At 47.2% G+C, this 16,585-nt stretch overlaps 1 protein-coding gene across 2 annotated transcripts in view; it reads right to left on the minus strand.

The window, feature by feature from the left end:
* Nucleotides 1-14,849: 14,849 nt before the first annotated feature.
* Nucleotides 14,850-16,585, minus strand: part of ano8b (anoctamin 8b) — a 131,847-nt gene continuing 130,111 nt past the window's right edge. For both annotated transcript variants that reach the window (XM_038777664.1, XM_038777665.1), the window contains exon 17: nt 14,850-16,480. In XM_038777664.1, the coding sequence (XP_038633592.1) occupies nt 15,776-16,480 (705 nt within the window). In that variant the 3' untranslated portion in view covers nt 14,850-15,775. The remainder of the gene's footprint in view (nt 16,481-16,585) is intronic.

A 16,585-nucleotide genomic window follows, 5' to 3' on the forward strand; every position in this document is an offset into this window, starting at 1 on the left:
TAACTATGTCCACTCCCCCCATCCACCCCACCCTATCCCTGTAACCTAACCTGCACATCCCTGGACACTAAGGGGCAGTTTATTATGGCCTATCCACCTAACCCACACATCTGTGGACTGTGGGAGGAACCCAGTTAGACAGGGAGAAAATGCAAACTCCACACACTGATCCAAGGCTGAAACTAAACCTGGGTTCCTGGTGCTGTGAGGCAGCAGTGCCACCCACGTAAATGGGATATTTTGGTGCTGTGATAATCTGCAAAACAGAGTGGGAAAAATCTATCCTAACTCACAAGGAGTCCCATTTTCCCATCACTCTCTGTGCGCCTTGACCTCCAATTCCTTAATTAAAAATAAATTCTGTATCCTTTTGAAGGATACACAGCGCCAGGGACCTGGGTTTGATTCCGACCTCGGGGAAACTGTCGAGTTTGCACTTTCTCCCCGTGACTGCGTGGGTTTCCTCCGGGTGCTCCAGTTTCCTCCCACAGTCCAAAGATGTGTGGGTTAGGTGGATTGGCCATGCAACAATTACCCCTTATGGTGCGGTTGCAGGTATTGGGCCTAGATAGTGTCTTCGTTCAAAGGATCGATGCAGACTCTGGTCCGAATGGCTCCTTCTGCACTGTAGGGATTCTATGAAATTCCATCACCGTCTCGCCCCATCCTCATCTCTAACCTCCCGAGACTTACAACAACCCTTTGAGATCTCTGCGCTCCTCCAATTCTGGCCTCATGTACAATTCTCGATTTGGCCTGACGGCTGTGCCTTCAGCTGCCTGGGCCTCGAGCTCTGAAACTCACTCGCTGAACATGTCTTTTCGTACCTTCAAGAAGCTCTTTAAAACCGCTCTCTTTGACCAAACGTTTGGTCATCTGTAAAGTGCCTTGTGACAATTTTCAAATGTTATTTTTGAAAATAAATTTAGATTACCCAATTCATTTTTTCCAATTAAGGGACAATTTATCGAGGCCATTTCACCTAGCCTGCACATCTTTGGGTTGTGAGGGCGAAACCCACGCAAACACAGGGAGAATGTGCAAACTCCACACGGACCGTGACCCAGAACCGGGATCGAAACTGGTACCTAGGCGCCGTGAGGCAGCAGTGCTAACCACCGCCATTGTGCTGCCTGACATTTTTCCAATGTTAATGGTGCTATATAAATGCTTCTGTGGTGAGGGAAAGAAAGGACTCACATTTTTGGTGTATACTTTTATTGTTATCTTTTATGCAGCATTACAAAAATATGACAAAATAAATTAAATAAATTAACCTTTTTGCATGAAACGGAAGCTAGTTTTAAAAAAAAACCCGTTGTACATCAGTAAAATGGAAGATGCAGTCTTAGTTTGCTGGTACTTTGTTTCTGAGCAAATGAGCCACAGACATGCGTATTAATGTTGTATCATCTGACAGCTCGCTCTGCTTCTAAACCAGAGTTGTGAAATCCCACTCTTGAAACGGGACTGTTGAGATCCCAGTTCTAAAACAGCAGAACACAATTTGTTCTCCAAGTTGTTCCTGTTAAACCATCCCACAGATCTGATTTTTAGACGCAAACCTTTGATAGCAACGGCAGAACTCTCAGCTTGTGTTTGCCACCTTTGCCAGCAGCCCCGTAGTTTTCTCGGAGTGGTGTTTTAATTTTGAGTGAAAGGTTGGGCTGATGATTACTGAGATCAAGTACTAGCAGAGGGTGGGTTAATAATACCAGCAGGAAATACAGAACGTTTCAAGAATACCCACGCTGAAATAAGCCTTTACATTAAAATTATTTTCCTTCTGATGAGACCCCGTCCTCTATCCCAGGTGAACCAAAGGGATACCACCGCCACTATGTTCTCCCTGGCACTGCCAACCTTGCCAAAAATAGATTATTTGGTCATCTGGGCTGCATATGGGATCTTGCTGTGTGCAAATTGTCTGCTGCGTTTCCTACATTACAACACTGACCGCACTTCAAAGGTACTTCATTAGCTGTGAAGTGCTTTGGGATGTCCTGAGGTTGTGAAAGGCGCAATATGAATGCAAGTTCTTCCTTTAATACAAACGTTTTGTTATTTTTCAAATGTTTCCTCCTCCTGGGCACTCCTTAGCTGCATCATAACTAATCTCAGGATGAGATATTTTACAGGGCTCAAGTTACTTCTTCCCTTTTCTAATAAAATCCATGTTAGTCGCTCCCAACAGCATCATACAAAAACCTAACAACAGTGACCCCCTTTTTAGAGGGACACTGCTAATAAAGAACGAAAGTGTAAAACCGAGGAACTTTACAAATGAAATACAGTAATAGTTATTTCCAGTGTTTACTGTGCTACTCAAACCTCACAATGGTGCCCACAATGTTGACAATTGTCACTCCCCAAATACTTTGTCTATACCTTTTCCATTGTACATCTCTCGATTAAAGTCATATTCCCAACAGATAAAGAGTTTGTTTTCAGCATTTGCAGTCTGTTACTTGTTTTTTTAGAACATAGAATTTACAGTGCAGAAGGAGGCCATTCGGCCCATCGAGTCTGCACCGGCTCTTGGAAAGAGCTCCCTACCCAAGGTCAACACCTCCACCCTATCCCCATAGCTCAGTAACCCCACCCAACACTAAGGGCAATTTTGGACACTAAGGGCAATTTAGCATGGCCAATCCACCTAACCCGCACATCTTTGGACTGTGGGAGGAAATCGGAGCACCCGGAGGAAACCCACGCACACACGGGGAGGATGTGCAGACTCCGCACAGATAGTGACCCAAGCCGGAATCGAACCTGGGACCCTGGAGCTGTGAAGCGATTGTGCTATCCACAATGCTATTGTGCTATCCACAATGCTACCGTGCTGCCCACGGACAATTTTATTTCCCCGGGATCTCTGTAAATGTGATGGAAATTACAGATGCTGGAAGTGAAGGTCTGGTCACTCGTTGTTTACTGGTCCTATTGGGTAGTTGATCAGTTTTTCTAAAGTACTAGGTTGGTATCTTCACAGAATTGTTGCGGCGCAGGAGCCATTTTGACCCATCGTGTCTGCACCAGCTCTCCAAACAAGCATCATTGTTTAATGTCATTTTCCTGCCTTTTCTCCATACCCCTGCACGTTATTTCTATTCAAGTAATCATCTAATGCCCCCTTGAATGCCTCGACAGAGCCTGCCTCCACCAGCCTTCCGTGCTGTGCACCCAGATCAGAACCACTTGAGATGTGAGAAAAAAGCTTTTTTTAAATATATATATATATATATAAATTTAAAGTACCCAATTCATTTTTTTTTCACAATTAAGGGGCAATTTAGCATGGCCAATCCACCTACCCTGCACATCTTTGGGTTGTTGTGGTGAAATCCACGCAGACACGGGGAGAATGTGCAAACTCCACACGGACAGTGACCCAGAGCCGGGATCGAACCTGAGACCGCGGCACCGTGAGGCAGCAGGGCTAACCCACTGCGCCACCGTGCTGCCTAGAAAAAAGCTTTTTCACACACCATTTGGAGCAGAGGTTCTGTTGAATACCAGGCGTCACTCCCAGACTCCTCGTCTGCACAGATATATAAAATTGTCACCTTGTGTTTAATTATGCCTGTTGGCACTAAGTTTCTGTGAGGCTGTCTTGCCACTCCACGCAGTCTGGTATAGTCTTTCAGACCTAAAACTGATTCTGTAATGGGCAAAGGAATAAAGGAGCAGGAGGCGGCCATTGAGCAGTGTCTCCATTCATTGAGATGATAGTTCATCTGTCGCTCAAGTCCCAACAATCTGTCTTTGCTCCACATCCCCTGACACCCCTACCCAACAAAAATCTCAGTTTTGAAAACTTCAGTGCACCACACTTGGCGAGCGCTGTGCACAGTTCATGTCACCATATTACAAAGAGGATGTACAGACAGTCGAGAAGGTGCAAAAAAAAAGAGATACGGATGACACAGAACTGAGGAAGCTATAAACTATTAGGAAAGATTGAACGGGCGTTTTGAAAGGATGTTAGAGGATAGATGCAGAGAAGATATTTCCACTTGTGGGCAGGACCAGAACACGGGGCCATTAATCCAAAATGGTCAATACTCCCAACAGGGAATTCAGGAGACGTCTTTGCCCAGAGAGTAGTGAGAATGTGGAACAGGGAGTGTTTGAAGTAATGAGTACAGGTCCATTTAAGAAGCTGGATAAACATGGGAGGACGGGACAGGAGGGTGAGGTGAAGAGGAGTGGGGGTGGCCCGTGAGGAGCATAAGCACCATCTTGGGCTAGTTAGGCCAAATGTGTGCACTGTAAATTTTATGTAATGTATAAAACTTTGTGTAAGAAGAGTAGACTACAGATATCAACTCTCACCTTCCCACTCGGGGTCAATGAATATCTCACAAGTGGGTCATTCTCAAAGGCCATTTTTTTTAAATTAAGGGGCAATTTAGCATGGTCAATTCACCTAACTTGCACATCTTTGGGTTGTGGGGGCGAAACCCACGCAGACATGGGGAGAATGTGCAAACTCCACAAGGACAGTGACCCAGGGCCGGAGTTCGAACCCGGGTCCTCAGTGCTAACCACTGTGCCACAGGCTGCCCCTTTCAACGGCCATTTGTATGGATATAAAGATCAACTCAATGGCCTCATCAATCATGCATTACTTCAAAATGCTCGCAGGGTGTGTTTAGTGAAGGCTCCATGACGGTGTGTACGATAGTCCTGGAATAAAAACGGCAAATGACTGGAGCAAAGCTTAAAGGATTTCAAAACCTAAATGTCTAACCCACTCTTGGACTGACAGACTGTAATCTGGTAATGCACAATCACCTCTGGCCTCCAGTGGACCCATGCAACACTTTTGCCTCTGACCTGTGAGGTTGTGGCCCTTCCCTCATTATATAATATGCAGACAGGGCAAAACCAATACAGAATGTGCATTGCTAACTTGCTCTTAAAAAGACATTAATATAAAAGAAAAAGTGACCGAGGAAGTCATCATTTTTCTGGTATGTCCCTTTATTACTCTAATTCATTCCTAATTCATTAATTCCCCGTTGAAAATCAGTGAAAGAATGACCACTCTGTCCACACTTCTGGAACGTTCTGTTTACTGAATCAGAATTCTTACAAACTTAGAAGCATGTGCCAATGTCAAGACAAATAGTTCTGTTATTGGAAGCAATGTCTGATGTGGAACTCTCCTGTTTAGACCAGGAGTGCCCCAGGACTGACCTCATGGTCTGTCCTCATCTTGGCTCAACTCACAATTCATGCGCAATTACATCAGATAGGGTTACATTGGATACATGACACAAAAACTGGCCATTTGGCCCAACCAGACAATGCTGGGATTTATGCTCCACTCCAAGCCCTCTCATCTTTTCTCATCTAAATCTATAATTGAAACCCTCTATTCCCTTCTCCCTCATATACTTGTCTAATTTCCTCTCAAATACATCTATACGATTTGCTTCAACCGCCCCTTGTGGCGGGTTCCAGTCTCATCACTCTTTGGGTAAAGACCTTTCTCCTGAACTCCCGATTGGATTTCTTGGTGGCTATCTTATATTGACTGCCTCTAGCAATGCTCTTCCCCAGAGGAAACATTCTCTCTGTATCCACTCCCATCAAAACCTTTCAGAATTTTAAAGACCTCAATTGGTCACTCCAGTCTCCCTTTTTCAAGAGAAAGAGAGCCAGCCATTCGCTCCTTTCCTGGTATGTAAACCCACATACTTCTGATATCCTTGTAAATCTTCTCTGCACCCTTTCCAGTGCCTTGATATCCTTTTTATAATATGACGACCAGAAGTGCACATATCGTTATGCTATAATTTCCCCATTTTTCAATTCTATCCCTTTAGAAATAAAGCCTGGTGCTTGCTTTGCTAGGTTTCAATGATAGGTTTCAGTGTCCCAAGGGCTAGCAATGGAGGGATGGGGAGGAAGCCCGGGAGGTTGAGTCCTGTTCCTGATACCTGCACTGTGACCTTTTGGATAGTGGGTGGGGTAGCTGGGCTTAGCTGTGGTGCAGTTCTGGTTGAACAGCCTGCTGCCATTCATTGTCTGAGCAATGCTATCCCAGGAAATGTTTTGGAAAACCAAGAAACCCAGCGATGCTCGGAACCACACGTCAGTGAGAGGGACATGAGACGATAAAATAAAGCTGAGCGAGGCAACATTTGTGATCTGAAATTCCCTCAAGAATGCTGGGTGCACACTCCCGCTCTCCCTCGCGGGGAGAGTCCAGACGATCAAAATGAACATACTGCCCAGGTTCCTCTTCCTGTTTAGATCCATTCCGATCTACATCCCCAAGGCCTTTTTCAAAGCGCTGGACAAACTTATCATGGCGTTCGTATGGGGGGGGGGGGGGGGGGGGTAAAAATGCTAGGATCCCGAAGAAGGTCCTACAAAAAACAAAATCCGGGGGGGGGGCTAGCCCTCCCGAATCTACAATTCTACCACTGGGCGGCAACAGCCGAGCGAGTAAGGGGATGGATCCAGGAGCCAGAAGCCGAGTGAGTGCATGCGGAGGAGGCCTCCTGCATGGGAACCTCCCTCCGGGCCCTCGCCACGGCAGCACTCCCATCCCCACCCAAAAAACACTCCAGCAGCCCAGTGGTGACAGCCACCCTCCAATCCTGGAACCAACTGCGGCAGCAATTTGGCCTGTACAAAATGTCGGACAAGGCTCCCATCTGCAACAACCATAGGTTCAGACCAGCACTGACTGACGCCACCTTCAAAAGGTGGAGGCAGGACGGGGGGACACTGACAGTCAGGGACCTATACACGGATGACAGGATCGCAACACTGGACGAACTGACAGAGAAATTTCAGCTAGCTGGGGGGAACGAGCTACGGTACCTGCAGCTCAAAAACTTCCTACGAAAGGAGACAAGGACGTACCCACAACCGCCACGACAGACACTACTGGACGCAAGTATCCTAGAGAAAGGGAACTGTAGTGACATGTATGACCGACTGGTAGATAGGGACGACACCGTACTGGACGCAACAAGAAGGAAATGGGAGGACGACCTGGGGATGGAGATAGGGTGGGGACTCTGGAGCGAAGCACTGCATAGGGTCAACTCCACCTCCACGTGCGCAAGGCTCAGCCTGACGCAACTAAAAGTGGTACATAGAGCCCACTTAACGAGAAACCGTATGAGTAGGTTCTTCCCGGAGGTGGAGGACAGATGTGAGCGGTGCCAAAGAGGCCCGGCCAACCACGCCCACATGTTCTGGTGTTGCCCCAGACTTGTGGAGTACTGGACAGCCTTCTTCGAGGCTATGTCCAAAGTGGTGGGGGTGAGGGTGGAGCCATGCCCGATAGTGGCGGTCTTCAGGGTTTCAGACCAGCCAGATCTATTCCTGGGGAGGAGGGCGGATGCCCTTGCCTTTGCCTCCCTGATCGCCCGCCGTAGAATCCTGTTTGGCTGGCGGTCAGCAGCACCGCCCAGAGCTGCAGACTGGCTGTCCGACCTCTCGGAATCTCTCCAAATGGAGAAAATCAAATTCGCCATCCGAGGGTCAGACAACGGCTTCCACAGAATGTGGGAGCCATTCATGCAATTGTTCCGGGACCTGTTTGTGGCCAACGTACATGAGGAAGAATAGTCGGGTGGCCAAGAATCAGGGGGAAATGGACGGGAATCGGGGGGAAGGTAGCCGGGGGGGGGGGTTACGGGTTCGTTTTGGGGGTTTGATGGCAAGCTAAGGCCCAAAACCAAACTATAAATAAATGCCTATAAACATGTGCCTCGGCCATATTGGGGAATGTAAAATATGTATGCTGGCTAAAGGGGGCGGCCACAATTGTTGTTATGAAGATGCTCACCTGTAAATATTCATGTTACATTTTTGTGTTTTCTTTTTTTCTCTCTAATAATTTGTAATTTGTCATATATAAAATATGAAAACTCAATAAAAAACATTTATTTAAAAAAAAGAATGCTGGGTGTTGAAGTACTCTCTCCTCTCTCTCTCCGCTCCCCCCCTCCCCATCTCGCTTCAGAGTAACAGGGATACACAGCATGCTAACCCAGTGGTTAGCACTGTTGCTTCACAGCGCCAGGGACGCGATTCCCAGCTTGGGTCACTTTGCGGAGTCGGCATGGTCTCCCCGTGTCTGGGTGGGTTTCCTCCGGGTGCTCCGGTTTCCTCCCACAAGTCCCGAAAGACGTGCTGTTAGGTGAATTGGACATTCTGAATTCTCCCTCTGTGTACCCGAACAGGCGCTGGAGTGTGGCGACTAGGGGCTTTTCACAGTAACTTCATTGCAGTGTTAATGTAAACTTACTTGTGAAAATAATAATAAAGATTATTATTATTACTTCATACTGCAAAATACTCTATAAACTTGTTACCCAAAACTCTGCCCATAGAAAGCATCCTATTGGGCTGCATCACAGCCTGGTATGGCAACTGCTTGGCCCAGGACCGCAAGAAACTTTAGAGTCGTGAACACAGCCCAGTCCATCACATGAACCCGCCTCCCATCCATTGACTCCATCTACACCTCCTGCTGCCTGGGGAAAGCGGGCAGCATAATCAAAGACCCCTCCCACCCGGCTTACTCACTCTTCCAACTTCTTCCATCGGGCAGGAGATACAAAAGTCTGAAAACACGTACGAACAGATTCAAAAACAGCTTCTTCCCCACTGTCACCAGACTCCTAAACACCCCTCTTATGGACTGACCTCATTAACACTACACCCTGTATGCTTCATCCGATGCCGGTACTTATGTCGTTACATTGTGTACCTTGTGTTGCCCTATTATGTATTTTCTTTTATTCCCTTTTCTTCCCATGTACTTAATGATCTGTTGAGCTGCTCGCAGAAAAATACTTTTCACTGTACCTCGGTACACGTGACAATAAACAAATCCAATCCAAATCCCACATCTTTACTCACGAGTCCCATTCTCGTATCACCCCTGTGCTTACTGACCTACACGGCTCCCAGTCAATCACTTGTTTTTAAAATTCTCATCCTTGTTTTTAAATCCCTCCAGTCTCGCCCCTTCCTTCTTTGTAATCACCTTCAGCCCTACAGCCGTCTGAGATTTCTACGCTTGGCTCTTTCTGGCCTTTTGTGCATTCCCAATTATAATAGCTCGCCTGTGTGGCCGTGCCTTGCGCTGCCTGGGCCCTGGAATTCCCTCCCTAAACCTCTGCTTCTCTAAACTCTTTCGTCCTCTCAGGCGCTCTTTAACACCTGCTCTTTGACCGAGTCCTTAGGCACACTTTGGGTCATAACATTTCTGTGAAGTACCTTGGGATGTTTCATTACATTAAAGGCGTAACGTGGATATCAGTTGTTATTGCTTTGGACCTGAAATGCTGTATCCGATATTTGTAACAAATCTTGGGCTGGATTCTCCGCCGGCGGGATGCTCCATTTTGCCAGCAGCCCGGGGGTTTCCCGACGGAGTGGGGCTGCCCCACAATGGGAAACCCCATTGTCCGGCCGGCGTAACGGAGCACCCTGTGGGCGGGGTGAAACAGAAATGTGGCATGGCGCGGTGGAGAATCCAAACTCTTTTGTTTAACCAAAAGAGATGCACAATAAAATGCACCCAATAAAGGCTGGTAATACCACGGCAAGTAAACAGGAAATTGGAAACTCCACGGTCATTTGCCGATTTGTCCTCCTGTCGAACCTTAGTTCACATGTTCTCCATTTTAAAGTCAAGGCCCTCAGCCACTTAAAAGTCTGTTTCCTTTTATTTTCCTTTGCCCGCCTTGTTTATTAAGCCCTCTGAATATATATACACACACACACACATACATGAAGGAAGAATAAAATGGCTTCAGTTCAAATAGTGCAAACTTGTTGGCTCATGCAGAGAAAAGGTTGGGCTGGCGACTCAGTCGGTAAGAAGAGGATGTTTGCATGAGGAAGGAAAAGGAAGACTTTTTCTGCAGACAGGAAGTTGGGTTGAAGACCGACGTCATCATCTGAAGAGCTTCTTTTGTTGGGAAACCCAGGTCACTGGAGGTGGATTTGTGACTCTTAATATCATTGCAACTCAGATGCCCACTCCTTTCCTGGTCAATACAAGATGATTGAATGGTGACAAACTGCTCTGAGCGATCCATCGGCACGAGTCAGTCACAGTTAATGTGTTGGTTTTCAAACAACGTTCTTCAGCCTCAAATCAATGGAGAGCGACCATGCTCCATTTTCGCAATCTCGCAGCCCCTGTCCATGAGTTGTCGTGTTTGATGTCAACTCGTGCTGAAATTTGGGGATAGTTTATGTTGTGGGTCCACACTGATTAGGACAGACACAATCTAATTTAATGCAGAACTCAGAGACCCAGCAGAGAGAAGAAAGAGCTCCACCCCATCAATTTAAAACCGGTTCGTCCTGTTATACCACAGGGCCTTCACGGAAGCTGTGCCGCTGACTGAAATTAATGGGGAAAGAAGCCTTGAACGAGATTTAATCAGGTCTTAGCCAAACAATATGGCAGTTGATTTATGGAACAACTTTGTTGAAGCGCATGGTTAGGCTGAATACAACATTTATACAAAGGATCTCTTATAGCACCTTTGGTTCGACTGTCTACCCAGGTTCGATGGGTAGCACTCTCTCTCACCACACAGAAAGTAGTGGATTCAAACCCCACTCAAGAGACATAAGCACATAATATAGGCTCGACACTCCCAGCGCCGTACTGATGTGGTGTTTCAATGTTGCAGGTTCCGTCTTCCTCGCGATGTTAAACCGAGGCCCCATCTGTCCTCAGGTGGATGGAAGAGATCCCATGGCACTTCCGAAGAAGAGCTGGAGAGTTCCTCCCCCCCCACCCCATATCCTGGCCAATATTTAGCCCTTACCCAACAGCGCTAAGATTATCCTGGCATTATCACATTGCTGCCCGTGGGATCTTGCTATGCATAAGTTGGCGGCTGCCTTTCCTTACGGTGGTGACACTGCAAAAAGCAATTTGTTGCCTGAGTATTTCTTTGGAACGTTGTGCGGCCATGAAAGGTGCTGCAGACATGCAAGTCTTTCTTGGAGGAAATTGAATTATATGGCAACTAAATTAGGGGGAACACCATTCGTGCTGATATGGTGCTCTCACCCAATCAATCAGCCAATAAACTGAAGGCAAGCTGCTTATCATTTCACACAAATTTAAATTAGAATTTTAATTCCGATTCGAGTGATATATTTAATCAAGTCTATACTGAAACTATACATATATGTTGAAAGAGTTTCTTGGTGAACAGAATATAATACATGCTTATATACAATATATACATTTATACACATAGAACCATAAGAAACCCGATTCACCATATATATAGATATAGGATAATAAACAGTTCTTTGAATTGGCCAGTGGTTCTAAAGGCATCATTAGCTTAAAGAACAAAGCCACAATTCCTTCGAATGCCAGCAGAACCTTGGGAGTGAATCGTGAACTCCAACATAGCAGAGGTCAAATTTAGAATTTTGGGCTTTCTGGGCAGCGCTTGGCATGGTGGAAGTAGGCATTGGGAGGTCAAGGCATGGAGGTCAACACAGTCGGTCCCATCCCTAATGGGATCCCCAGGCGATGCTTCTGTCACCTGAAGCCCTCAACCCCAGTGTGAGCTACTCCCCAGGCCTTCCACTTAATACCGCAAGACACGTTCGCCTTGGGTTTTCGCACACAGCGACTTGACGAATCCTGTGGAGATGCCGTGACAGGTGGCAAATTAAACTGAAATTGGGCTTGCAAGTTACCTGTCCCCAGCTGATAGGTGTAATTTGATGGTGATTTACTCGGAGCCCGGTTTACAATTGCTTTTTCTGATTCGCGGTCTGGGGCTTGCCTTCAGTAAGGCCACTGATGGACTGGACATATCACCTGGAATCACGCAGCACTAAAGGAGGCGTAGGTTATTCGGCCCATCGAACCTGTACCAGTTCTTTGGTATAGCTATGCACTTATGCTCATTTCCCCATTTACGCTGTAATTCTGTTTCACCTTCAAACACCTATCCAATTTCTCCCCGTGTCTGCGTGGGTTTCACCCCCACAACCCAAAGATGTGCTGGTTAGGTGGATTGACCACGCTAAATTGCCCCTTAATTGGAAAAAGAAATATAATTGGCTACTCTAAATTTTTTTTTTTTTAAACACCTATCCGATTCCTTTTGAAAGTTACTAATGAATCTGCTCCCACCACCCTTCCAGATGACAAGAACTCACTCCTTAAGAAAATTCTCCTTGGCTCCCCCTCTTGTTATTAAACTGTAGACCTGTGTCCAGCCCTCCCACCATTGAATAGAACCACAGAATGATTACAGCGTGGAAAGAGGCCTTATTTACTTGATCAAAATCCCTCATGATTTTGAACACTTCCCTATTAAACATTCTCTTCATCTTCTCTGTGCTAAGGAGAACAACCCCAGCTTCTCCACGTAACTGACATCCCTCATCCCTGAAACCATTCCGGTAAGTCTCCTCTGCATCATCTCCCAGGTCTTGACACCCTTCCCATAGTGTGGTGCTCAGAATTGGAGACAATACTTCAGCTAAGCTCCAAACAGTCAGTCAGTTTTTAAAAAAAAATTTAGAGTACCCAATTCATTTTTTCCAATTAAGGGGCAATTTAGCATAGCCAATCCACCTAGCCTGCACATCTTTGGGTTGTGGGGGTGAAACCCACGCAGACACGGGGAGAATGTGCAAACTCCACACGGACAGTGACCCAGAGCCGGGATCGAACCTGGAACCTCGGTGCCGTGAGGCCACAGTGCTAACCACTGTGCCACCGTGCTGCCCCTAAACAGTCATTTATAAAGGTTCAGCATAACTGCTATGTTTCTTTTCGCTCTATTCCCTATTTATCAAACCACGAACCAAGCGTATGGCTTTTTAAGACTTTTTAACTTTCCTGTCGCCCAGGTCCTTCTCAACAACAACATTCGCCAGGTCCTCACATTTAAAATAAAATACCGCTTTTCTACTTTCCTCTCGTTTCTCCACATTCTAGGCAGAATTTTACATTTCCTCCCAAGGCGGGTTCCGAGGTGGAGGGCGGGGAGCAAAAAAACTGAGTGGGTGGTGCTCCCCCACGAACCTACCCACCCTGACCCAGACACAATTTAACGGGTGTGGCAGGCAAGGCCTGGGGCGGAAAACCCGGCCTTTCGGCTATTAAGGTCTTTTCCCGCCAAGCCTACACTTTTAGGCTGGCGGGTGCGGGTCACAGCAAGGTCGGAAAAAGAAAAGGATTCTCCAATTCTCCACCTTGGGATGGTGGTGGTGGGAAGGGGGGGGGGGTCCTCAATCTGAAAGCCCTCCAGATTTGAGGGGTGCCCTTCCCTCCAGGACCTGAGAGTCCCCCGTACCTCGCCCCCGACAGCGTGATCGCCCTCCCATCCAAATCCCCCCCTCCCCCTCCCAGGGCATCCCCTACCATCCCACCCCTGGAACGTATCTTAAGGAGTGATCCCGGGATTTGGTTCCAGGCAGAGCATTGCAGTACCTCTTCTGGCCACTGCAGTGCTATGCCTGGATGGGTTGGAGAGCTGTCAACAATTCTCCGTGGCGGGTCTTCCTTCCAAAGGTGGACGGAAGGCCTGCCCATTGCCAATTAGAGCTCACTTCTGAGAGTCAGCGGGAGCGGGTTGCGTGCTGACTCTCAAGATGGCGAGTGCGTAAAGATTCTGCCCTATGTTTCATATGTCACTTTCCTGGCCACTCAATATGTCTGTATACCTTCACAGCGATTTTGTGTCATAGAATCATAGAATTTACAGTGCAGAAGAAGGCCATTCGGCCCATCAAGTCTGCACCGGCCCTTGGAAAGAGTACCCTACTTAAGCCCACGCCTCCACCCTAACCTGGAACCCAGTAGCCCCATCTAATCTTTTGGACACTCAGGGGCAACTTATCACGGCCAATCCACCGAACCTGCACATCTTTGGACTGTTGGTGGAAACCGGAGCACCCGGAGGAAACCCACGCAGGCACGGGGAGGAAGTGCAAACTCCACACAGTCACCTGAGACTGGAATTGAACCCGGGTCCCTGGAGCTGTCAGGCTGCAGTGCTAATCACTATGCCACCGTGCCGCCCCTCCTTCGACCGAAAAGAATAAGAGCAGAATTAGGCCATTCGGCCCATCGAGTCTGCTCCGCCATTCGACCATGGCTGATGTGTTTCTCATCCCCATTCTCCTGCCTTCTCCCCTGATCCCCTTATTAATCAAGATCCTACCTATCTCTGTCTTTAAGGTGCTCGGTGACTTTGCCTCCACAGCCTTCTCCTCATAGCTTATTTCCCATCTAACTTTATATCATCAGCAAATGTGGATATATTATACTCAGTCCCCTCATCTGGGTCATTAACAATAGACTGTAAATAGCTGATGCCCAAGAACACAACTCCAGGGATGTACTTCTGAGGCTGTATAAGGCTCTGGTCAGACCCCATTTGGAGTATTGTCAGCAGTTTTGGGCCCCGTATCTAAGGAAGGATGTGCTGGCCTTGGAAAGGGTCCAGAGGAGATTCACAAGAATGATCCCTCGAATCAAGTGCTTGTCATATGAGAAACGGTCGAAGACTCTGGGTCTGTACTCATTGGTGTTATGAGAGGGGATCTTATTGAAACTTACAGGATACTGCGTGGTCTGGATCGAGTGGACATGGAGAGGATGTTTCCACTTGTAGGAAAAACTAGAAGCAGAGGACACCGTCTGAGACTAAAGGGACGATCCTTTAAAACCGAGATGAGGATGAATTTCTTCAGCCAGAGGTGGTGAATCTGTGGAACTCTTTGCCGCAGAAGGCTGTGGGGGCCAAATCACTGAGTGTCTTTAAGACAGAGATAGATAGGTTTTTAATCAATAAGGGGATCAGGGGTTATGGGGAAAAGGCAGGAGAATGGGGATGAGAAAAATATCAGCCATGATTGAATGGCGGAGCAGACTCGATGGGCCAAGTGAGCTCCTTCTGCTCCTATGTCTTCTGGTCTTAACTGATCCTTGTGATACCCTACATACCGAGCCAACCCGAACATGATCCAATATTCCTACTCTCTGTTTACTGTCTGTTGACCAATCCTCTATCCTTGCCCCAACCCCTTGAATCTGAATTTCATGTAATAAGCTCTTGGATGCCAATATATCCAAATTTCTTTGAAAATCTAAATCCACCATATGCACATGTTCCCTGCTACCTACACCCTCAAAACTTTCTTGAAAGAATTCCCTTCCAGAAATCCATATTGCCCCTGACCGAACATATAACTCGTTTCCAAACGCCCAGTTACCACAGTCTTAGTAACAGATTCTAATATTTTCCCCCTTACCTGCTGACTGGTAATGTTGAGCACAGGCTACACATGAATGACTGTTCTGCACATTTAACTGGTGAAAATGTTTGAAGTAAAGTTTTTACTGAATCGATTTTGCGTGGATTTTCCGGCACGGATTTTGCGAGAGGCTGCAGAGTGAGATGGCTCGACATTGACAAGGAGTAAGGAGTCGGGAACAGAAGGTTAGCAGAAAATTAATCGCGGTTCCCAGACAATTTTAAGCCAAAATTCTTGGTGTCAATAAACCAATGGTCTACACCAACCATGTTGTATAAAAAAACCTGAAGGTGATGAGTGTCCTGTTTATCAAATACAGATTTCCATCCCTGAATATTCAATTTTATATTTAGAAAGTTATAACGAGAGAAGCCAAACTTGTAAAGGATCTTTTGAAACTGTTTTTTTTTTTGCAATCCAGTTTTCACTTTGCAGGTTGTGTCAGCTCACATTTTTACTTTAATCTCTTTATGTGTTAACGCTTGGGACTGCTTGATTCCTCTGCTGGATGTGTGTTGGGATCCTCGGGGTTTGCTGCCTCTGGGAGCCCGTTGAGGTCAGACTTGCTGGTGACTTTCTCGCCGCTTTCAGATGAGGAAGCGCCACTTGCCCCGCCAGCTCCAGCCCTGGGTTGGGTCGTGGTGGTCCCGTTGCTGCTGGACACGCCAGTGTCCGACTTGCCAAAGTTGAATAGCTTGCCGGGGTTGAAGGGTTTGGTGGGCGACTGCACCTTCTCCTTCTCCGCCGCCCCATCCTTCTTGCCGTCTGCTGGCGACTTCAGGAACTTGAAGCTCAGAAACCCTGGCAGCTTGCTCTCGCTGCTGGTCGGCGACTGGGGGGACTTGGCAGTGATGGCGCTCCCCCCTCCACCCGACAGGAACTTGCTCTGCAGCGGGATGATCTGCTTCAACTTCAGGACGTTGTTGGAGGCCAGCAGGGAGCTGGGCCTTTTGGGTTTCTCTGTAGACTGGCCAGACTGAGCTGCTTTCGATTTGCCGTGAGCTCGGCTGTGAGCCTGATCGGAGGACAAGGTCCCAGACTTTCCATCTTCCTTCCCTGCCTCCCTCTCCTTCCTGGACTGCAGGTTCTCCTTCTGTTCCTGTCGGTGTTTCTCCTCCTCCTCACGCTGCCTCCTCTTCTGCTGCTGCTGATAGTGTTGCTGTGCCTGGCGCTCATGCTTCTGCTCGGAAGGTAAGAAGATCATTAACATGATTCATAGTTTCACTGCCCTGCCAAAGGGTTCCGCAATACGTAAATGGTTTCAGTCTCTATCATTCTTTCTTTA

This window comes from Scyliorhinus canicula, chromosome 18, assembly GCF_902713615.1.
Source record: "Scyliorhinus canicula chromosome 18, sScyCan1.1, whole genome shotgun sequence".
NCBI classification, from domain to species: domain Eukaryota; kingdom Metazoa; phylum Chordata; class Chondrichthyes; order Carcharhiniformes; family Scyliorhinidae; genus Scyliorhinus; species Scyliorhinus canicula.